This window comes from Ranitomeya variabilis, chromosome 4 (genome assembly GCF_051348905.1).
Source record: "Ranitomeya variabilis isolate aRanVar5 chromosome 4, aRanVar5.hap1, whole genome shotgun sequence".
In the NCBI taxonomy this organism is placed as follows: domain Eukaryota; kingdom Metazoa; phylum Chordata; class Amphibia; order Anura; family Dendrobatidae; genus Ranitomeya; species Ranitomeya variabilis.
The window spans coordinates 699,234,635-699,258,900 of NC_135235.1; the positions used below are offsets into that span (position 1 = coordinate 699,234,635).

A 24,266-nucleotide genomic window follows, 5' to 3' on the forward strand; every position below is an offset into this window, starting at 1 on the left:
AAACACTCCTTTATTGAGTGTGTCTTGATATTTGCCAATAATTTCCATCTGTTGTCTATTCCATTTGCACAACAGCATGTGAAATTGATTGTCAAACAGTGTTGCTTCCTAAGTGGACAGTTTGATTTCACAGAAGTTTGATTTACTTGGAGTTATATTCTGTTGTTTAAGTGTTCCCTTTATTTTTTTGAGCAGTGTACTTTGGGGCACTATATGGGGCCATTATACTGTGAAGCAATTTGTGGGGCCACTATACTGTGGAGCTCTATATGGGGTATGGAGACACGGGGGTCGGTGGGCGCCCAGGGTCCGCTAGCTGGAATCTCATGGACCAGGGATCGTCTCGCCTAACGCCTGCTCTCCCTATAACGTGGGCATAACGCTACTCAGACAACACAGGGTGTGGGTAAAACAGTGTGGTAATGCTTGATTGAACCACAAACAGGCAGATAACACAACAATTCCAGCACAGTGCCCAAGATGGTTCACATTACAGAGTCTCACCCTTCCGCTGACTCGCCGGGATAACAGCTGTGACTTCAGATCTTCCAGGGTCACTACCACACCTTTGGCACATACAGTGGGGCAAAAAAGTATTTAGTCAGTCAGCAATAGTGCAAGTTCCACCACTTAAAAAGATGAGAGGCGTCTGTAATTTACATCATAGGTAGACCTCAACTATGGGAGACAAACTGAGAAAAAAAAATCCAGAAAATCACATTGTCTGTTTTTTGATCATTTTATTTGCATTTTATGGTGGAAAATAAGTATTTGGTCAGAAACAAAATTTCATCTCAATACTTTGTAATATAGCCTTTGTTGGCAATGACAGAGGTCAAACGTTTTCTGTAAGTCTTCACAAGGTTGCCACACACTGTTGTTGGTATTTTGGCCCATTCCTCCATGCAGATCTCCTCTAGAGCAGTGATGTTTTTGGCTTTTCGCTTGGCAACACGGACTTTCAACTCCCTCCAAAGGTTTTCTATAGGGTTGAGATCTGGAGACTGGCTAGGCCACTCCAGGACCTTGAAATGCTTCTTACGAAGCCACTCCTTCGTTGCCCTGGCGGTGTGCTTTGGATCATTGTCATGTTGAAAGACCCAGCCACGTTTCATCTTCAATGCCCTTGCTGATGGAAGGAGGTTTGCACTCAAAATCTCACGATACATGGCCCCATTCATTCTTTCATGTACCCGGATCAGTCGTCCTGGCCCCTTTGCAGAGAAACAGCCCCAAAGCATGATGTTTCCACCACCATGCTTTACAGTAGGTATGGTGTTTGATGGATGCAACTCAGTATTCTTTTTCCTCCAAACATGACAAGTTGTGTTTCTACCAAACAGTTCCAGTTTGGTTTCATCAGACCATAGGACATTCTCCCAAAACTCCTCTGGATCATCCAAATGCTCTCTAGCAAACTTCAGACGGGCCCGGACATGTACTGGCTTAAGCAGTGGGACACGTCTGGCACTGCAGGATCTGAGTCCATGGTGGCGTAGTGTGTTACTTATGGTAGGCCTTGTTACATTGGTCCCAGCTCTCTGCAGTTCATTCACTAGGTCCCCCCCGCGTAGTTCTGGGATTTTTGCTCACCGTTCTTGTGATCATTCTGACCCCACGGGGTGGGATCTTGCGTGGAACCCCAGATCGAGGGAGATTATCAGTGGTCTTGTATGTCTTCCATTTTCTAATTATTACTCCCACTGTTGATTTCTTCACTCCAAGCTGGTTGGCTATTGCAGATTCAGTCTTCCCAGCCTGGTGCAGGGCTACAATTTTGTTTCTGGTGTCCTTTGACAGCTCTTTGGTCTTCACCATAGTGGAGTTTGGAGTCAGACTGTTTGAGGGTGTGCACAGGTGTCTTTTTATACTGATAACAAGTTTAAACAGGTGCCATTACTACAGGTAATGAGTGGAGGAAAGAGGAGACTCTTAAAGAAGAAGTTACAGGTTTGTGAGAGCCAGAAATCTTGATTGTTTGTTTCTGACCAAATACTTATTTTCCACCATAAAATGCAAATAAAATGATAAAGAAACAGACAATGTGATTTTCTGGATTTTTTTTCTCAGTTTGTCTCCCATAGTTGAGGTCTACCTATGATGTAAATTACAGACGCCTCTCATCTTTTTAAGTGGTGGAACTTGCACTATTGCTGACTGACTAAATACTTTTTTGCCCCACTGTACACAGAGAGAAGTTAACGATAAGCATAGGAATTACGTGGGCTGTGGTATATACTGCGTGGGCTGTGCTCTATACTACGTGGGCTGTATTCTTCCAACCAGAGCCGAAATCCCTTAAGTTGTTTCCTGTAGAATGATAGATCCGTGTCCCTCGTGATGGTGCCATGATATTGACTGCTGTTCTGTCTCTGGTCCTTCAGATGTATATGTATTGGCAGAATCTCTGGCTCTCTGAGTCTCTTTTATACAGAGGCATGTAACCTAATTTAAAGGTACCTTCACACGAAGCGACGCTGCAGCGATAGCGACAACGATGCCGATCGCTGCAGCGTCGCTGTTTGATCGCTGGAGAGCTGTCACACAGACCGCTCTCCAGCGACCAACGATGCCGAGGTCCCCGGGTAACCAGGGTAAACATCGGGTTGCTAAGCGCAGGGCCGCGCTTAGTAACCCGATGTTTACCCTGGTTACCAGCGTAAAAGTAAAAAAAAAAAACACTACATACTCACCTGCGCGTCCCCCAGCGTCTGCTTCCTGACACTGACTGAGCTCCGGCCCTAACAGCAGAGCGGTGACGTCACCGCTGTGCTTTCACTTTCACTTTAGGGCCGGCGCTCAGTAAGTGTCAGGAAGCAGACGCTGGGGGACGCGCAGGTGAGCATGTACTGTTTGTTTTTTTTACTTTTACGCTGGTAACCAGGGTAAACATCGGGTTACTAAGCGCGGCCCTGTGCTTAGTAACCCGATGTTTACCCTGGTTACCAGTGTAAAACATCGCTGGTATCGTTGCTTTTGCTTTCAAACACAACGATACACGGCGATCGGACGACCAAATAAAGTTCTGAACTTTATTCAGCGACCAGCGACATCACAGCAGGATCCTGATCGCTGCTGCGTGTCAAACGAAACGATATCGCTAGCGAGGACGCTGCAACGTCACGGATCGCTAGCGATATTGTTTCAAAGTCGTTTCGTGTGAAGGTACCTTTAGACCTAACAAGTGTCCTTCAGTCCAGCCTCACAGATAAGGGGAACAATGCTGATGAAATCAAGTAGCATTACTTGATTATTTAATCTATTTGCATAGTTTTTCCCTCTCTGCTTTCGGAGTCAACAAACTGACTTCTCAGCAGGATGCATCATTAGGATATCAGCAAACATCACTAGTCATCAAAAATAAGAGCACACTATGTTATATGAAATATCAGCTTACAAGTCCATTTTACAGGATTAAAAGCAAAAGTGTAGATAACAGCATATTCTTCTTGGTTTGCTAAAAATAGTCATTTGGGTAATTAAGATATAATCTGGTTTCTTCACATGGGGCTATTATGCCATGGCGTACTATATGAGACTGTTATACTGTGGAACACTATATGGGGACATTATATTGTGGAGCACTATATGGGGCCTTTTACTCGGGTTACTATATGGAACCATTATATTGTAGTGTACTATATTGGACCGTTATACTGTGGGGCACTACATGGCGCCATTATACTGTGGAGCACTATATGGGGCCATTACACTGCGGGGCACTATATGGGACCATTATACAGAGGGCTCGGTGACTCTATTGAGCAGTGTAGTTACTGACGTTGCCGCTTATCACAGCCGCCTGGATTTGTGAAGCGCAGCGGGACCCAAAGTGGCTGCTGCTACAGCCTATAGAGATTTGTTCTCTTAATGAGGCCAAATACCCTTTAGATGTCAGATTCGAGGATCGTTGTGGGAATGCCATAGACTACATCGGACCTGCTTGGGAACTTTGTCTAATAAATTGTAGAACGAGAGACAGTGTCTTGTCTTTATTTCTCTTGTTTTATTTTTTTTCGGGTTTCCATTTGTGGTGAACCGGGGAATGTCGGGGAGTCTTTATTCAAATAAAATTTATTTTTCTGTCCGTGTTTTTTTTTTTTTTTTTTTTTTTTTTTTTTTTCCCATTACTGGGTTAGTAGAGGGGGTGTCTGATAGACATCCCCTCATTATTAACCATGGGTCTTGATGCCAGATGTTATTTTTGACAAAGCACAGCTGTCCTCAATCACAAGTACCATTACCCCGATTGCCACCGCACCAGGACAATCGAGAAGAGCCAAGGCTATGTGCCAAAATTGGTGCATCAAATGTTATGCACCAATTCTGGAGTTCTGTGGGCTGGTATTTTTAGGCTGGCAAGGTCCCAATCACAAGAGACCTTCTCAGCCTGACAATATCAGCCCTCAGCTGTCTGCTTTACTGTGAAGAAACCAGATTGTATCTTAATTTCCATAGACGACTATGTTTTTGCAAACCAAGAAGAATTGAGTTTTTATCTGTATATTGGCTTGTGGATTTAAGTGCCTATGTCAGGTGGGTCAAGAAGACAGACTTGCAAACTGATATACTATTTAACATACTGTGTAAGTCTGTAATAGTGACTTGTACATGGTGTGTGTTTATCTTTGTTTTCTGTGTGCTGATATGCTAATTGTGTATTGTATTCTATAACCAGTTTGTTGACTTCGAAGGTAGATGTGAAGGGGACTGAAGGACACTGGGTAATTCTAAAAATTACGTGCCTCGGGTGTAAAAAGACTTAGGGTATGTTTCCACCATCCGTAATGACGGCGCTTTGGACGGAGTGGAAAACTCGCTGTGCCCAAAGCGCCGCCACCTTCTGTACGCGCGGTGATTCCGAATGTGTTCATTGCACACATCCGGAATCTCCGCACCCCATTCATAGGGCCCTGTGATTTACCTTGTGGCGACGGAGCGTCGTCACAAGGTAGACATGCTGCGTTCTAATAAGACGTGCCATATGTCCGTAAACGCAGGCCCGCCAGGTACGTGTTCGCACACATAGTGGAGACGGGATTTCATAAAATCCCCTCCACTATGCTGTAACATCTGGACGCTGCGGGTTGAACGCTGCGGTTGTACACAGCGTTCAATCCGCAGCTATTCCGGATGTAATCCGGCCCGTGGACACATACCCTCAGAGAGCAGATCTCATCACGCAGAGCTTCCAGCCGGACATTCTTCAAACCACCCAACGGACGAGAGACAGGACTGCAGCCAATTCATCATGGCACCATCACGAGGGACACTGATCTATTATTCTATAGGAAACAACCTAGAGGTTTTCAGCTCCAGTTGAAAGGACACAGATCTGATCCAGTGACCATATCTGAACCATAGATATGTTTGGAGAAAGCCAGGTTTGGGACCCGTTGGTTGCCTGGTTCCATGGAGCTGATCGGATAAGCCAGGTGGTGACTCTCGTGTCAACTGGCTTTGGACTTTATATGGACTGTTCTCGGTCATCTCCCTATGCTTGTCGATATCTCTTCTCTGTGTGTGTATCACAGGTGGAATAGCGACCCTGGGAGCTATGACGTTACATCTAGTATAATCCCTGCGAGCCAACGGAAGTGTGGGACCCTGTAATGTGCACCATCTTGGGGGTAACTGCTGGGACTGTTCTGTTTGCTATTGTCTGTTGTGGTTCAATAAAGTATTGCCACACTGTTTTACCCTAACCCTGTGTTGTTTGAGTGGCGTTATGCTCACGTTTAATGGGAGAGCGGGTATTAGGCAGGTCGATTCCTAGTCCATACGGTTTTGGATAGCAGACTTGGGCACCAGTAGACACCCCGTTACTGCAGCATGACCCCTGCTCCGTCCACTTCTATGTGAGTAGTGGTATAATGTGTGACCCAGTTCCTTGCACTTCTATGAGAGTAATAGTGTAATGTGTGACCCCTGTCCGTCCACTTCTATGGTAGGAGAGATGTAATGTGTGACCCCCACTTTGTCCACTTCTATGGGAGCAGTGATGTAATGTGTGCTATAGGAGTAGTGGTGTAAGGTGTGGCCCTGCTCTATCTACTTCTATGGGAGTAGTAATAGACGGAGCGGGGTCACACATTACACCACTGCTCCCATAGAAGTGGATGGAGCAGGGTCACACATTACACCACTGCTCCCATGGAAGTGGACGATGAGGGGTCACACATTACACCACTGCGCTCATTCAAGTGGACGGACCGGAGTCACACATTACACCACTGCTCCCATAAAAGTGGACGGGTCGCACATTACATACATTAGATAGCGCATATCTAATCCCATGCTGTGTGATATGCTCTGCTGAGCTCAATATCTAGTCCTAATCTTAGCGTGTGTAACTATAAGCATATCTAATCACAGCACGTGATAAGCTCCATGTATCTAACCCCAGCTTATGATACAGCGAGCAGCAGCAATTAACAGAATCGGTGCTGCTGGTCGTCCTCGTTGACACTGTATACTTGTCAGTTTCGCTGGCAGTCACCAACAAAATGGATCCTCACTGGGATCCTAAACCTCATCCTCTCTTATCCTATTACACCCAGAAGGGGAAGAGAGGAGTGACATCAAACACATGTGATCAGACCCAGCCCACATTTACTGCAGTCGTAATGTGAGCTAGTTGTAGCCTAGGTTTTCATGGCAAATTTCAGCAGCTGCTCCCCCTAGTGTTTAAAAGTGGAAATACCAAACCTTAAATTATCTATATATATAATTGTCTAAGGTCCACTTCCGTCTGTTTGTCTATTAGTCACGGACATCCCACGTAGCTGATTGGTCGCGCCCAGCCGGCCGTGACCAATCAGCTACAAGCACAGTTTGGCCAACAATTGGCCCCTCCCTACTCCCCTCCAGCCAGTGCCCCCCCCACATAGCGTTTCAGCAGTCCGTTAACGGTGCCATTAACCCTGTAAGTGTGACCAACTTTTTACTATTGATGCTGCCTATGCATTATCAATAGTAAAAACATATAATGTTAAAAATAATAATAAAAAAAAAACATCTTCCGGCGTCCGCGCTAGCCTTTCCCGCTGCTCGCAACGCTTCGGTCCCAAGAATGCATTGCGGCAATGACCCCAGATGACGTAGAGGTCTCGTGGGTTATTGCCGCAAGGCATTACTGGGAACGGAGCGTCGCGAGGAGCATCGCTAAAGGCCTGGGCTGGATCCGGGGGCTGCGGGAAGGTGAGTATATAACTAATTTTTATTTTAACAGGGATATGGTGCCCGCATTACTATATACTACATGGGCTGTGTTATATACTGCATGGGCTGTGCTATATACTACATGGGCTGTGCTATATACTACATGGGCTGTGTTATATACTGCGTGGGCTGTGCTATATACTACATGGGCTGTGTTATATACTGCATGGGCTGTGCTATATACTACATGGGCTGTGCTATATACTACATGGGCTGTGTTATATACTACGTGGGCTGTGGTATATACTGCGTGGGCTGTGCTCTATACTACGTGGGCTGTGTTATATACTGCGTGGGCTGTGTTATATACTGCGTGGGCTGTGTTATATACTGCGTGGGCTGTGCTATATACTACGTAGCTGTGCTATATACTATGTGGCCGGCAGCGAACAATCAGCGAGAGGTGCAGTCCGGCCGCTAATTGGGGCGGGATTTGAACCACGCTTCGCTAATTGGTCGCGCCCGGCCGGCCGAATCCTGTGTGTTCATTGCATTATTCTGAAATCTTCATAAATCAACTACATACATATTCTAGAACACCCGATGCGTTAGAATCGGGCCACCATCTAGTTTTTTAATATTCTACTTAATTAAAAACTGGAGAGGAAGAGACACAGTTATCAAACTGGGACACAAGTTCTCCTATTGAGAGCTGAAGATGCAGTACCACAGCATCGAATGGACTATGAAGTCCTCACAAATCACCTGGGAGCTGTGAGCAGCTCTGAGGAGCCGTAGTGGCACATCTCAGCCCGTATGGCCTCCTCATGGGATGATAGGCCTTCCCATAAAGTTTGCTGGACTGTTGTAGCTTGTAACAAAAGTTATGTACCGCCACATGGAGCCGGAAAGTTCCTGACTGCACAATGCAGAAGAAGCAGTCATAAAGTGTTGTGCCTGCTATCTGATGTACCGTATTATTCGGATTATAAGATGCACTTTTTTCTCCCAAATTTGAGGGGCGCCTCACATAATCTGAAGGCATGCGTAGATTAAAATCTTGGGAGACAAAATAACAGGACACCTGTGCCGTCCCTGCGGTGTACATCTATGTTCTGGTGCCCAAAGATTTAATTATTTTTAAAATCACGTTTAAGGTGTTAAAAAATAATAAAATGTGTCTTCTGCCTGTTTTTTTTTTTTTTTTCTTTTTACAGGCGCCAATTTTCTTTTAAAACATTTTAATATCTGCTTTTTCTGATGTTTTTCTTGTAATATAGGAAAGTCAAAGGCCGGAAATAAACCCCATAAATCACTGTACATGGACACTTTGGGATCAGATCATTTCTGCCTGTTTCTTCTGTAAAGAAGAAAACTGAATACTGTAAAATAATAAATCTCCTCTTATTATCTCCAGTAATTGTATTTTTATACAGGATTCTTATGATGTTACATCGGCTCATCTTCTCATTCAGGTCTCTACAATATCAGATCCTCTCAGTGAAGATCTTCTATATAAGAGAATTTTCCTGATTTACCCATCAATGATGGATATGGCCAGAGACAAGATGGCGGAGAGGATATTACACCTCACCCTAGAGATCCTCTTCCGGCTTACTGGAGAGGTAAGAGATTCTGATAACGTCACATTACATCATTCTTATCTATGGGAATAACAGATGGACAGAACTGGAGAGGTGAGGACTCTGGAAATGTCTGTAGTGAGATTTATTAATGTGTCTCTCCATAACCAGGATTACACAGTAGTGAAGAAGACCTCTAGTGAGCGCTGTCAGGACCCTGTGTCTGAGGGATGGGGAAGACCCCTGAGCCCAATCACAGGACTTCCACCTCACCCCCTGATACATGAGGACATCAATGACCAGAAGATCCTAGAACTCACCGACAAGATGGTTGAGCTGCTGACTGGAGAGGTGACACTGTTGGGAATGCTGGGACATTATATAGTAACACTATGAAGGGATCGGGGGGGATGACGGTATCATTGTATGTGTCAGGTTCCTATAAGGTGTCAGGATGTCACAGTCTATTTCTCCATGGAGGAGTGGGAGTATTTTGAAGGACACAAAGAACTGTACAAGGATGTCATGATGGAGGTTCCCCAGCCCCTCACATCACCAGGTAATAGGACTAAATACACACTGCCTATAATTATCTGTATGTGAAGAATGAATTCAGTCCCTGTATGTGTTTCCTCCAGATCTATCCAGTAAGAGGACAACACCAGAGAGATGTCCCCATTTTCTTCTTCCACAGGACTGTAAACAAGAAGATCCCAATGTTCCTCAGGATCATCAGGTAGATGGAGAGAAGGTATCATGAGATCTCCCCTGTGATGTGTAGATGGATGTGAAGGTCTTGTGCTCAGTCTTGTTCTATCCACCAGTATTATATGTTTTATACTTGTGTAATGAGAACGGTGGAGATGGCAGGATTAGAGCTGATCATAGATGTGACTTATCCATCTGTCTGTGACTTTTACAATATTTGTTTCAGGGTGAAGATCTGACCCATATTAATACTACAGAGACATATGTGAGGGGTGATGAGTGGTGTAAAGAGGAGATTCCTACATATGACTATCCAGGTGAGTAGTAACCACTAAATGCAGAGAAGTCACAGATTCTTCTCAGTCACCGGCTGTGGCTGCTTTATCGGTGGTGTAGTCTGGCAGTATCACAATCGTGTGATCACCATTTTGCCTCTAGACCACAACATTCTCCTCCACTCAAAACTGTTCAAATGACTTTGGGCATTAAAAGCCCTTTTCTATAGAACGTACAGCCTGGAGGATCCAGTAAATCTGTAAACTACAAAGCCAAAAGTGTACGTAGAATGTGCTGACAAGTTAGAAAATTGAAGAAGAAAATTATTATGATGGTCCTGTAAGAGAAAGCGGAGGGTAATGATGCTGTTGGCTTCCTAGATCTCTGATATCTTATTGGATGAATCTACCTTCTCTCCCTTCTGTGCTGCTGAATGTGATCAAATGGTCCTTACAAGACCAGGTCCAGTCTTTCTGGCCAAACTTCACTTTTATAATCAACAATATTACACATGCAGTGAGGGCAAATGTGAATTTCTGTATGATAACAACAGAGTTTCCCTTTATCCTGACTTTCAATTTCTTTTAAAACCGACTAACTTCAAGAAGGATTGTGATAAACTACATAAAATCCATTACACCTGTGCCATGATATATCTCTAAGCTGTGCGTGGCTGATGGCTGTAATATACATGTATTCACCCCTGCAGGAGATGTGTTGGCATGGCTCGAGCCCTGGTTTCATGGGTTCACTCCACATCATTAATTCCATTATGTTTTCGATCCTAAGGATTACAGCACAATCTCTCCTGAAATGGGAAGCACTAATAATTTCTCTACTCTTCTGTTCAGGACTCATAGTAGCTCCAATGGTCCACCACAAATAAATGCAACTCTGGTTTAGTGTTGGAGCTCTCCCCTCATACACACATTGCTGTTGGGGATGTATTAGAATAAGAAAATGTATTTTCTTTACATGTTCATCTGTATGATAGTTTGATTGTGGTGGGATCACCCTGCCTCAGTTATCTGAGTCTTTTACTCCGTGGTAGTCCTTAAAAAAGGTCTCCATTGCCTCTTCTAAATTTATCACACGTCAGCTCTGCACTATTATAAATAGTTCTATTTAAAAGTATATTTCTTGTTGAAAGTCATGTGATAGAAAATATTGGCCTTTACGACAGCTTATATTGCCAAGAGCTACTGAGACCCACACTCTAATGACCTTGAAATGGTTTTACCATTAGTTACATATATAAATATTGTGACAAAACACTCCGGGGTCGCCTTTGCTGGGGTCAAAGGTCACGTGGTTTGTGCATTGAATCTGAGGCGTACAGCTGGATACGGAGTATGCTGACCTCTGGTCAGGTTTATTTAAAGTGAAAGCAATATCAACAAAACAAAGCATAAAAATAAATCCTTGCCTGTCCGGCACTTACTAAACAAACACGTTCCTATCTAACAACTGGGGGGGCTACTCCCACCCAGCAAACATAACACAGGTCATGAGCACAGCTCTTACTCACATTTGTCTCACACAGACAGGCATTCTGTGTGCCCCAGGCTGACACCTGAGACCTCCAGCTGGTCAGCCTTTATTCCTGCACTTATTAACCCCTCGGTATCCTGAAGATACTGAGCGGCCTAATTCACATAGGACAAATACCTGGGCGAGATATACCTGCCCCCGACTACCAGACCGACATGACTCTTACAATATATATATATATATATATATATATATATATATATATATATATATATATATATATATATATATATATATATATATATATATATATATACACTCACTGGCCACTTTATTAGGTACACCATGCTAGTAACGGGTTGGACCCCCTTTTGCCTTCAGAACTGCCTCAATTCTTCGTGGCATAGATTCAACAAGGTGCTGGAAGCATTCCTCAGAGATTTTGGTCCATATTGACATGATGGCATCACACAGTTGCCGCAGATTTGTCGGCTGCACATCCCTGATGCGAATCTCCCGTTCCACCACATCCCAAAGATTTCATGTTGTTTACGCCAAATTCTGACCCTACCATCCGAATGTCGCAGCAGAAATCGAGACTCATCAGACCAAGCAACGTTTTTCCAATCTTCTACTGTCCAATTTCGATGAGCTTGTGCAAATTGTAGCCTCAGTTTCCTGTTCTTAGCTGAAAGGAGTGGTACCCGGTGTGGTCTTCTGCTGCTGTAGCCCATCTGCCTCAAAGTTCGACGCACTGTGCGTTCAGAGATGCTCTTAGGCCTACCTTGGTTGTAACGGGTGGCGATTTGAGTCACTGTTGCCTTTCTATCAGCTCGAACCAGTCTGCCCATTCTCCTCTGACCTCTGGCATCAACAAGGCATTTCCGCCCACAGAACTGCCGCTCACTGGATTTTTTTTCTTTTTCGGACCATTCTCTGTAAACCCTAGAGATGGTTGTGCGTGAAAATCCCAGTAGATCAGCAGTTTCTGAAATACTCAGACCAGCCCTTCTGGCACCAACAACCATGCCACGTTCAAAGGCACTCAAATCACCTTTCTTCCCCATACTGATGCTCGGTTTGAACTGCAGGAGATTGTCTTGACCATGTCTACATGCCTAAATGCACTGAGTTGCCGCCATGTGATTGGCTGATTAGAAATTAAGTGTTAACAAGAAGTTGGACAGGTGTACCTAACAAAGTGGCCAGTGAGTGTATATATACACAAATGCACAAGCTGGAGGCTGAGTACATAGGACTGAACCAGAGGAGAACAAGACTGTATCTCTCAGCTTCCAGCAATATGATTCGAGCTTTGGTAGGGTGTGGTGCTTTCCAATTGGTTGAAGTAGGGAACAGATTACTTTAACTGGACAGTGTACACACCTAAACTGCCAGAATAGATGGTACCACGGTTCGCAGGCTCCTTAATCTTAGTGGCTGGACAGAGTCTGTGCCCCCAGAGCTTATGGGTCTGAGGTCTCCTCCATTAGCAGCGCCGCCTGCAGAATGAATAAGCAGACGTCATATCCCAGAGGAGATGGGACACAGCATTTGTAAAAGTCCTAATATGACAAAATGTCAGAAAACCAGAGCTGTAGAAATCCCCATAAGAGACTCCATTTTGGACAGTCTAACCCTCAGTGAGTTAATCTATAGGAGTAGTGACAATTTTGACTACACAGCCACTTTCCGGTAATTAGCGCACAGTGGATGTTGGAGAGTAAAAATTGAAAATATACCATTTTATTAACCAAAACACAGTGCCCAGATGGTTCTTCAGAAAACACATGCACCTTAAATTAAGTGGGTTCTTCTCGCACACGATATACATTTTTAACAATTTATTGTGCTGACACAAGAAAATCCACAATTTCGGATAATAGACCCATATGAATACAGATGTGTTTAAATCATCAACGTTTTGGCGCGAATCTGTGTTTCTAAAGACTAAAGAATCATAGAATGATAGTTGGAAAGGACCTCCTGGGTCATCTGGTCCAACACGCAGCTCAAAGCAGGATTCACTAAATCGGCCCAGACAGATGTCTGTCCAGCCTCTGTTTGAAAACTTCCATGGAAGGAGAACTCACCCACCTCTCGTGGGAGCCTGTTCCACTCATTGTTCACCCTAACTGTCAAAAGTAATTTCTAATATCTAATGTGTCTCCCCCCATTCAGTTTCATCCCATTCCTTCTAATCTTTCTTTGTGCAAATGAGAATAAAGATGATCCTTCTACAATGTGATAGCCCTTGAGATATTTGTTGACCGCTATTAAGTCTCCGTTCAGTCTTCTTTTCTGCAAGCTAAACATTCTCAAATCCTGCAACCGTTCCTCATAGGACACGGATTGCAGACCGGTCACCATTCTGGTCGCTCTTCTCTGAACTTGCTCCAGTTTGTTGATGTGTTTTTTTTAAAATGCGGTACCCAAAACTGGACACAGAATTCCACATGAGGTCTGACCAAACAGGAGTAGAGGGCAATAATGACTTCACGTGATCTAGACTGTATGCTTCTGTTAATACATCCCAGAATTGGTTGATGTATAGGTGATGGCATAAGGTGTTCATGTGCCACGTGGACACCAATGCACATGGACACCTTACTCCACCACTCGGGGACCCTGAACCTGTAAAAACTGATGTATCTTGAGAGAGGCAGATTCGCACCGAAAATGTTGATGATTTAAACAACTCTGTATTCATATGGGTCTATTATCTGAAATTGTGGATTTTCTTGTTTCAGCACAACAAAACATTAAATTTTTATCGTTTGCCGGAGTTCTACCATTTTGATCTATTGACTTTTTACTCCAGAGCACCCATTCAACAGTGAGCACCCCGTTTCTTGACCGTAAATGCCAAATACATTGGTTCTAAATGTGGTTTGAGCACACTGCAAGACTCAGAAGTGAAGGGGAAATTTGACTTTGGGAGAGCGGATTTTGCTGGATTGGTTTATGGACGCCATGTTGCTTTTCATGAGTCTTTGAGCCACTAATAATGTAGAAACCTCTGTTTTTCCTTTGACAGATGATGGACCTGTGTGGGGACTTGTTGTTTTTGTAAGATGAGTAGAACTTTTTATTGGTAGTATTTTTTTTTTCTACATGTGCAAATTGCCTCTTTTGAGAAAAAGAGGACTTAACTCTATAGCGCCACCTGTTGGAAGTAGCGATCCTACAAGTCACAATCAACCCTCTAACGAGTCGTGCAATATGACTTAGGATAAAAGCCAAATCAGTATCTCAATTCGCAGACACGGTGTTTCGGGCTGTTGGCCCTCGTCAGTGCGAAGCATGAGAACTGATCTACAAACATTGCTTGGTGGCTTTTTATTCCATATTTGAAAGGCAGAATGAACAAACAGTTGAACACCACGCTCTACTGGTTCATCCTATGAGGTTTTCGATTAGACTGAGAACTGTCATTTTCTTGCTGAATAATTCTAATTTTTTACATAACTTGCCATTTTTATTGACTGCTTAAATAGAAATGTTCAAAATATTAAGTTTGAGGATATTTAATTGAAAAATAATTGGTTTTATTTTTGGCAGATGACTGTACCAGGAGATCAGAGGGACAGCTGACATCTTCAATTTTTAAATCCGATAATCTTGAGATCCCACAGGATGCAATTGAAGTGAATGCAATTATTCCAGATACACCATCATCCCTTCACAGCATCTGTCTGTCATCTGATCCTTTGAAACGGGTCCTGTCTTCTGATCCATTACCAACTACTAAGGAAAATCAAATTAGTAAAATAAGCATTAAAAAACGAACTGTTCCTAAATCAAAGAAGCAGTTTTCACCTTCAGAATATGGAAATGGCTTTCCCCTTGAAAAGTCTTTTCTTAAACATCAAACAATTCACACAGCAGAGAACAGATTTTCTTGTTCCAAGTGTGGGAAATGTTTTAACCAGAAATTGGATTTTGTTATACACCACAGAACTCACACAGGGGAGAAGCCTTTTTCCTGTTCTGAATGTGGGAAATGTTTTAACCAGAAATCAGGTTTGTGTAAGCACCAGAGAATTCACACAGGGGAGAAGCCTTTTTCTTGTTCAGAATGTGGGAAATGTTTTAACCGTAAAACGAATCTGGCTAGACACCAGAGAACTCACACAAGGCAGAAGCCTTTTTCCTGTTCCAACTGTGGGAAATGTTTTAACCAGAAATCAGGTTTGTGTAAGCACCAGAGAATTCACACAGGGGAGAAGCCTTTTTCTTGTTTCGAATGTGGGAAATGTTTTCGCCAGAAATCATATTTTGTTATACACCACAGAACTCACACAGGGGAGAAGCCTTTTTTCTGTTCCGAATGTGGGAAATGTTTTAACCAGAAATCAGATTTGTGTAAGCACCAGAGAATTCACACAGGGGAGAAGCCTTTTTCCTGTTTAGAATGTGGGAAATGTTTTAACCTGAAATCAGATTTTGTTATACACCACAGAACTCACACAGGGGAGAAGCCTTTTTCCTGTTCTGAATGTGGGAAATGTTTTAACCATAAATCAGGTTTGTGTAAGCACCAGAGAATTCACACAGGGGAGAAGCCTTTTTCCTGTTCTGAATGTGGGAAATGTTTTAACCAGAAATCAGGTTTGTGTAAGCACCAGAGAATTCACACAGGGGAGAAGCCTTTTTCCTGTTCTGAATGTGGGAAATGTTTTAACCAGAAATCAGGTTTGTGTAAGCACCAGAGAATTCACACAGGGGAGAAGCCTTTTTCCTGTTCCGAATGTGGGAAATGTTTTAACGATAAATCAGGTTTGTGTAAGCACCAGAGAATTCACACAGGGGAGAAGCCTTTTTCCTGTTCTGAATGTGGGAAATGTTTTAACCAGAAATCAGGTTTGTGTAAGCACCAGAGAATTCACACAGGGGAGAAGCCTTTTTCTTGTTCAGAATGTGGGAAATGTTTTAACCGTAAAACGAATCTGGCTAGCCACCAGAGAACTCACACAGGGCAGAAGCCTTTTTCCTGTTCCAACTGTGGGAAATGTTTTAACCAGAAATCAGGTTTGTGTAAGCACCAGAGAATTCACACAGGGGAGAAGCCTTTTTCCTGTTTAGAATGTGGGAAATGTTTTAACCTGAAATCAGATTTGTGTAAGCACCAGAGCATTCACACAGGGGAGAAGCCTTTTTCCTGTTCAGAATGTGGGAAATGTTTTAACCATAAATCAGGTTTGTGTAAGCACCAGAGAATTCACACAGGGGAGAAGCCTTTTTCCTGTTCTTAATGTGGGAAATGTTTTAACCAGAAAGCTGATCTTGATTACCACCAGAGAACTCACACAGGGGAGAAACCTTTTTCCTGTTCCGACTGTGGGAAATGTTTTAACCAGAAAGCTGATCTTGATTACCACCAGAGAACTCACACAGGGGAGAAGCCTTTTTCCTGTTCAGAATGTGGGAAATGTTTTAACCGTAAAACGCATCTGGCTAGCCACCAGAGAACTCACAGAAGGGAGAAGCCTTTTTCCTGTTCAGAATGTGGGAAATGTTTTAACCATAAATCAGATTTGCTTAAATGCCAGAGAATTCACACAGGGGAGAAGCCTTTGTATGTTCTTAATGTGGAAAATCTTTTAAACTGAAATCGTATTTTCTTAAATGGGTTGTTATCATGTTTGGCCTTGTTAAAATATTAAAAAAATCATATTCACCTTCCATGTCAGTGCTCTTCCAGTGGAATCGGCAATCATGTTCCTGGGGCTCTATGAGGTTGTTGCATAGCACGAGCCCTGTGCCCAATCAGCCCCAGCTTCACCGTCCCTGCCCTGAGACGTATTGAACATCAACTGGAAGCCAGGTCTGTGACTTCTCTTTGACTTCCTCGTATTGTTCGATTTTGTCTGAAGGTGAGAACAGTGAAGCCAGCGCTAATTGTACTCAGGGCTTGCGTGACATAATAACCTGAGCCCCCAAAACGCAAGTGCTAACGATGCTGGATCCGCGCCAGCATGGGAGGTTTATACAAGTTTTTTTATTTTAACAGGACCAAACATGAGGAATTAGTAGTAAAAATCCCACCCAGAGGAGAAGACATTATAATACCTAGAGTGTGAAATATGAATTACTGGAAAAATTGTATTTTGTTGAACATTAAAAGTAACTTGGAGAAACAATATTCCTTATTGAAAAATTGTACAAAAACTTAGAACAGCCAGATGTATTAGGCTAGGTTCACATTGCGTTAATGGCAATCCGCTGACGGCATCCGTTACATAGCGGCACTAACGCTATGTAACGGATGCGTTAGCGCACCCATTGACTGCTATTATGTAGCGCACCGCTAACGCATGTAAAAATCGGCATGCGTGATGTGCCGTCATTCTGTGACGGACCCTCGGACGCGGTCTACAGCGTTTTCGGGGTCCGTCACCCCTAGCACAGATGGAGCATCTGCCCTAGCGCGATTGCATAACACGATCTTTAAAAGGCACTTGTGTGGCGCAGTCCGTTTAACGTATGCGTTGAACGGACTGCACTTAACGCAATGTGAACCTAGCCTTATTGATTGAGAAAGGGAAATTACTTTACAACTTACAATATTTCTTGGACTATACGACACACTTTTCCATTATGTCCCTCCAGACAGCACCATAGACGTCCTTCCTTGACCTGTAGCGGGACAGGATTGCAGAGAGGTTAAAAGGCCCCTCCCTTCTCCACCCTCCAGTGGTTTTCCCTGTCCCTACAGGGGGTGGTTGTATGAGAGAGGTTGCTCCTAGAGGGAAGATAGTCCGTACAACGTCCACAGGCTAAGGGGGATCTCGGCCTTCCTTACCCCTGTCAAGCAGTCCGTGGCTAACACCTCTTTGAATGGAGGTCCCTCAGCCATCAGTAGCTGTGCCAGTATAGACTCGGGGGGAGGGGGGATCATAGGGTCTTGTCCTTCCCTTCCCCCTGTCAAGCGGTCTGTGGCCGACACATCTCTGAGAGAAGTCCCTCAGCCAACAGCCAGCCTGTGCATCATTGGCAGTAATGCAGTATTCCTGATGTGACACCGCTTCCCTCCATGGTGGGTTCTCGGCACTACCTACTCCCCCGGTTTTTCTAGCGGGTGCGGAGCCAGCACTGATAAGTGCACAGTGGAATGTTGTGTTGACGGCCTAAGCCTCTGGGCTAATGCTGGTCTCATGCCTTTGTGCCAAAGCTGGGCCTAGAGCCTCATGTGCTGAGATTTGATTTCACATATATGCAGCTAAGCCTTGGACCTCTAGGTTATCGTAAGGCCATATGTCCGGGCTACATCTCATGATTTGACTTCAGTTAGTTGCATGTCATGTCTGCACAGGGCATTATGATTGGGCTTTATAGTGACTTTTGTAAAGCATGGTTCCCATTTTTGGCTTAATAAACAAGTGTTTCATTGTTCTTTCAAACATAACTACTCCAGTCATAGCAGAACACATGGTGTTAATGCAGCACATTGTCTTCATGAAGACTGCCCTCCAGCTGCAGCTCATTATTTAGGTCCTTCAGGTGGGGCCAGTCTGACAAGTGGAGGATTATCCTGAATTCTGATAGATTGCCCTCTAGAATGTAAAGGTACCTTCACATTAAGCGACGCTGCAGCGATAGCGACAACGATGCCGATCGCTGCAGCGTCGCTGTTTGGTCGCTGGAGAGCTGTCACACAGACCACTCTCCAGCGACCAACGATGCCGAGGTCCCCGGGTAACCAGGGTAAACATCGGGTTGCTAAGCGCAGGGCCGCGCTTAGTAACCCGATGTTTACCCTGGTTACCAGCGTAAAAGTAAAAAAAACAAACACTACATACTCACCTGCGCGTCCCCCGGCGTCCGCTTCCTGCACTGACTGAGCGCCGGCCCTAACAGCACAGCGGTGACGTCACCGCTGTGATGTACTTTCACTTTCACTTTACGGCGATCAGTCAGAGCAGGAAGCAGACGGCAGGGGACGCGCAGGTGAGTATGTACTGTTTGGTTTTTTTACTTTTACGCTGGTAACCAGGGTAAACATCGGGTTACTAAGCACAGCCCTGCGCTTAGTAACCCGATATTTACCCTGGTTACCAGCGTAAAACATCGCTGGTATCGTTGCTTTTGGTGTCAAACCTGACGATAAACGCCGGTCTGACGACCAAATAAAGTTCTGAACTTTCTTCAACGACCAGCGATATCACAGCAGGATCCTGATCGCTGCTGCGTGTCAAACTAAACGATATCGCTAGCCAGGACGCTGCAACGTCACGGATCGCTAGCGATATCGTTTAGTGTGAAGGTACCTTAACTGGGTGTTAGGGGGTTGAGTTCCCGCCTCTGCACAGGGGGAATCTCGGGCCATCTCTGCTGCGGTCTTCCATTTGTCTCCTGCCGCAGTGGAGTCTGCTCAGCGGAGACGTCGGTCCCAGCGTCTCGCTCAGTCTGACTCTGTACAAAGGGTTATTGCTGCTTTTCCAGCTTTTGCCATTGAAGCCAGTGCTGGGCAGCAGCGAGCAGACGCTTTTGGGACTAAGTCCTGCTTTTCTCCTTCTGAGCATGCCCAGGGTAAGATCTCTCATTGGAGATCGAGGGTCACATGCTTGGATACTGCAGCAAAGTCCATTGGTTCTCCAGGAAGGTCCTGAAGGTGCTCAGGCTCTGTGGCAGCCTCTCATTGGTCCTTCTAGGAAGGTCTTGTACTTGCTGCAGCTATAAAAGGCTCGCATGGCCATGCGCTAGTATCAATCCAAATATGTGCTTTGCGCCAGTGTGGTTATGTATGAATGGATTCAGGGACCCGGCTGAAATAAGCCCCTAGAATACCGGCACCTCCCGTGAGGAGATTGTATGAACGTATTCAGGGACCTGGCTAAAATAAGCCCCTAGAATTCCAGCACCTCCGGTGAGGAGAGTGCGTGTGTGCATAACCACTGACTGCTATCAGTTCGGCAGCAAGCTTGTGCTCCTGTGAGGCTAACAGGGCACAGTGCTTTCCTCTCACGCCTACTCTGAAGTAACAGAGCTAGTCTAAACCGCCAAACAGTGCCACCATTCACTAGCAGCAGGTTCCTCCTGCACGGTGGACCCCGGGCTGCGAACGCACCATTTATAATAAACCGCTATATTTACTCGGTGCGTTCCGCTAGCCGTAACACTGGGCCTGGTCTCTTGTTTGGTACCTTCAAGAATGGCCATAGTCTGTCTGTTCCTCATAGTGCCTCTATGCATCTTAGTGCTTCATAGTACCTCTGTGCATCATAGTGCCTCTGTGAATCATATTGCTTCATAGCGCATCGTGGTGCCTCTGTACTTCATAGTACCTCTGGCATTGTGGCTTTTTGCCTCTGGCTTAGACCTTCTGCCTTGTGCCTCGTTACTTCGGCAGCGTAGCCACACCTTGTATCGTCTGCCTACCACTTCACATTTTGTCTCTGGCCTCAACTCTGGTTCAAAACAAAAATCATCAAGCATATAGCAGAAATGTGGCTGAGAGTGGATCAATGTCATTCCCCCAACATTAATGTCCAGACACACTGGACCAACAGGCAACTCCAGAGAATATAGAGACCAAAAAGATGGAGTATAAGCATCCAATGAATCACCGTAATAATTAGAATAAGTATTTTATTATATTGCAACTAAATTACACCATAAAATACTCATATGGCACTTACAGAGAGGAAATATGGAGGATACATGTAGGTATGCTGGGTTATGCAGGGGAAACAAGATACATCCAGAGCAAAAACACGTGGGAAGTAAAATAAATAACAAAAAACTGAACAATCCCACGCTACAAATAGAGCCAGGAAACATACATAGGTATATAGGTACAATACCCCATAGATACTCCTACTCAGATAGTAAATCCCAGGTGCTTACCCATGTCCAAACGGATGGTTCCCCCGACTCGCCCAGCAGCCCCCTGATGCGCGTTTCGCGGTCTAGCTTTCTCAAAAGGGGTTAATTACTAACCAATCTCGTGTGCTTTAAATAGTGCCCATACCGGAAGTATAGTTGACTGTCGGCGCACGCGCCCCCGGGACCAAGGCACCACCTCCCCCTCGGCCGTCACAGCCATGCGCACATAAGGCGGAAATCCACCGATTGACATCAATGTGACATGCGCACACGGCTATTACTGATAACCGCTGGGGAGCCGGAAACCTAATAGGTCCAAGGCGCATGTGCGCACTGTCAGCGTCCATCTAAGGCTAGTTTCACATTTGCATTTAAATCCGCAGCATTTAATCCGCATCCGCAAGTGGTGGAAAAAACACATAAACGCGTACAAACGCGGCGTTTTTTAGACGCATGCGGTTAAAAAAACGCCGCGTTTGTACGCGTTTATATGTGTTTTTTCCAGCGTTTGCGTTTTTGGTGCGCATGATGAGAAATTTCACAAGAGAAAAATCAAGATAACCAGACACCGTCAATGGGACTACAGAGGGCGTGTATTTTGGGATGGAGAAGGAGACAACGTAGGCGTTTTTGGAGACACCCCATTATCGAACTACGTGAGAGCCGTGGAGAGCCATGGAGCCTATCACACGCTGTATGCCGAGCTTAATGCCAACCCGGAGAAATTCTAGGAATACACAAGGATGTCGCAAGACTCGTTCCGGGATTTGCTTGCTCATGTCCAAGGAGCCATACGGCGACAGGACACCCAGCTCCGAAGAGCGATTCCACCAGAGGAACGTCTGCTGGTTACATTAAGGTACGTCCCAAATCTAAACCAATGACAGTCCAAATTTTGTGTTTTCTGACATGTATGTTTTGGGTATTTTCCTTTCTTTAGCGAAACCACACCATAAATAGAATAGTTTGTAATTTTGGGGGGGTTTCTTTTTCTTGCAGATTTCTGGCAACTGGAGAGAGTTTATCATCCCTCCACTTCCAATACCGGCTTGGAATATCCACCCTGACTGGAATAGTTGCGGACACCTGTCGGGCTTTGTGGAATGTACTCCGAGTGTGTGTGATTTCCCCAACTGTTTAGGAGCGGTGGATGGAAAGCACATTATCAAACCTGCCAGAACAGGATCAGAGTATTTTAACTATAAAAAATATTTTTCTGTTGTGCTCATGGCAATAGCTGATGTGAACTGTCGCTTCATCAACATGGACATTGGAGCTTTTGGCCGTGGCAACGATTCCCAGACTTTCAAGAACTCGGATATGGGCCGCCTTGGGTATGGCAAAAATTTACATTTTCCCCCACCACAACCTCTCCCCAACACTCAAGGTCCACCAATGCCATTTGTTATGGTTGGGGATGAGGCCTTTCAGATGTGTGAAAACCTACTGAAGCCCTATTCCAGTCGGGACCTGAACCACACTAGAAGGATCTTTAACAACAGACTGACCAGGGCCCGAAGAACAGTAGAGGGGATGAGAGGCTGAGAAATGGCATGAATAGGAAAGTCAACATACAAAAGGATTCCAAAATAAAAAAAATTAAGAAATAGGAATGGAAAGAAAAGATTCAAGAATATTACACTGAGGATACAGTAAACAGTCATCCTTGTATACGTACCCGTTGCCGTCTTTCCACCCGACCTTGAGTCCGCTGCTCCTGCCCAGTCTGTGCCGCAGTTGAAGAAGAGCTCTAAAAAAATGAAAAATTCAAATTGTCACGTGTAGATGTGACAGTGAATACTTGCCAATCTGACGAGGCAAGTACTCACCTCACTGACATGCTCGACTTCCGATGGCCCAGACAAAACTCCTCATCAGAAGAAGAAGAAGACATTCTGATGCATGTAGAAAGAAAGAAATACAAGAAATTAGGACATGTAGAGACAGAAAATAGAAAATAAAGGCATTGGCTAGGATATACTCACATTGTTCAGTGTCTTGTTTTCCTCCAAGATGTAGCCTGTGTCTCGTCTGCTTCAGTGTCTGCTGAGTAGTGACCTGCAAATGTTCATTCCCTCCCTTTATCACCTTGTATGTGGGGGTGGCTTATCAGTGTCTAGACATGTTTTTCTCTTTTGAAAAATTTTATTTGAGAATCACTCAAAACATGACTCGACAGATTAATTACCTTGAGTTTGTCGTTGTGTCTCCTATTCGCTCTCCTATAGTTAAAGATATCGGGGTATTTTCTGTTTTCACGAATCTCCCGATTACTTGCTCTGGTCTGCATGCGGCTATCATTAGAACTTTCCGCTTCACTGCACGAAGTGCTACTTTCAGCATATGACACATAATCATGTCTTGGATTTGAATTCCTAGTTCCTTCAGGTATCAGTTTCTTTTTTGGAATTTGCCACCTAAAAATCTTATCAGCTTCAAAATCAGCGGTATCTCTTGTAAAATTCTTGATTTTTAGTTCACTTATATTGTTTTCCCACTTGTCAATGTCTTTTTCTATTGCTTTAATAAAATTCTCCATTTTGTCAGCGGCCAATTGCCTTTTGAGAGTCTTTTGTAACTCTTCTATCTCATTGTCTAGAGCATGCATACTGCTGATATTCTTGTCAATAATAATTTTTATAAATTCTAATGAGCATGTGATGGCTGCTTTTTTCCACCTTTGAACTAATTCAAGGTCTTCCAGCTCGAATGAAGGATATACCTGCACTCTAAGGCCTCTGGGTACAATATTTTGGATAAGATAGTTTTCTAAGGTGGCTTTATTCCACCATAATTTTGTTTTTTTGTGTATGGCATTTTTGTATTGTAAGGAAAGATCTCTATTTTCCACCGTAAAATCCTGTGATTCTGACGAAACCCCTGGCTTTGAACAGGTCTGAAACTTTAGTCCGCCAGGTGGTTTCCCTGGCTTTTAAATCCATCCTATATGTGACGGACACTCTGTTAGAAAACAGAACAGCAATTTTATACATTACCAAAATGGGTCCAATCGTAAAGTGCCCACCTCTTAACTAGAATAAAAAACATCCATTTACCAGGAACATGGCAATACACAGAGGCAAAAAGCAAGAAGTAAAATAATATATATTTTATTAATATCCATAAATTAAAAAACATACATAGACATAACAAGGGAATTTCTTAACCGAAATAACCGATGGCAGCAAAATGTGAGGTTCCAAGAACATGTTAACGAAT

The 24,266-nt window shown here is 44.2% G+C and overlaps 1 protein-coding gene and 1 long non-coding RNA gene across 4 annotated transcripts in view; one reads left to right on the forward strand and one right to left on the reverse strand.

Moving 5' to 3' along the window:
• LOC143766416 (uncharacterized) overlaps nt 1–17,758 on the forward strand; it is a 42,455-nt gene extending 24,697 nt beyond the window's left edge. For 2 of the 3 annotated variants that reach the window (XM_077254087.1, XM_077254088.1), the window contains exons 6-11: nt 8,598–8,786; nt 8,916–9,095; nt 9,180–9,303; nt 9,383–9,480; nt 9,679–9,769; nt 14,781–17,758. In XM_077254087.1, the coding sequence (XP_077110202.1) occupies nt 8,598–8,786; nt 8,916–9,095; nt 9,180–9,303; nt 9,383–9,480; nt 9,679–9,769; nt 14,781–16,474 (2,376 nt within the window). In that variant the 3' untranslated portion in view covers nt 16,475–17,758. The remainder of the gene's footprint in view (nt 1–8,597; nt 8,787–8,915; nt 9,096–9,179; nt 9,304–9,382; nt 9,481–9,678; nt 9,770–14,780) is intronic. The other variant, XM_077254091.1, reaches the window with a different exon arrangement.
• Nucleotides 14,833–23,536, reverse strand: LOC143766417 (uncharacterized). Its single transcript, XR_013213565.1, has 4 exons — nt 22,877–23,536; nt 22,726–22,797; nt 17,785–17,858; nt 14,833–14,966 (listed from the first exon to the last, which is right to left on the reverse strand). It is a non-coding gene; the product is annotated as an uncharacterized LOC143766417 (long non-coding RNA).
• Between the last annotated feature and the right edge of the window lie 730 nt (nt 23,537–24,266).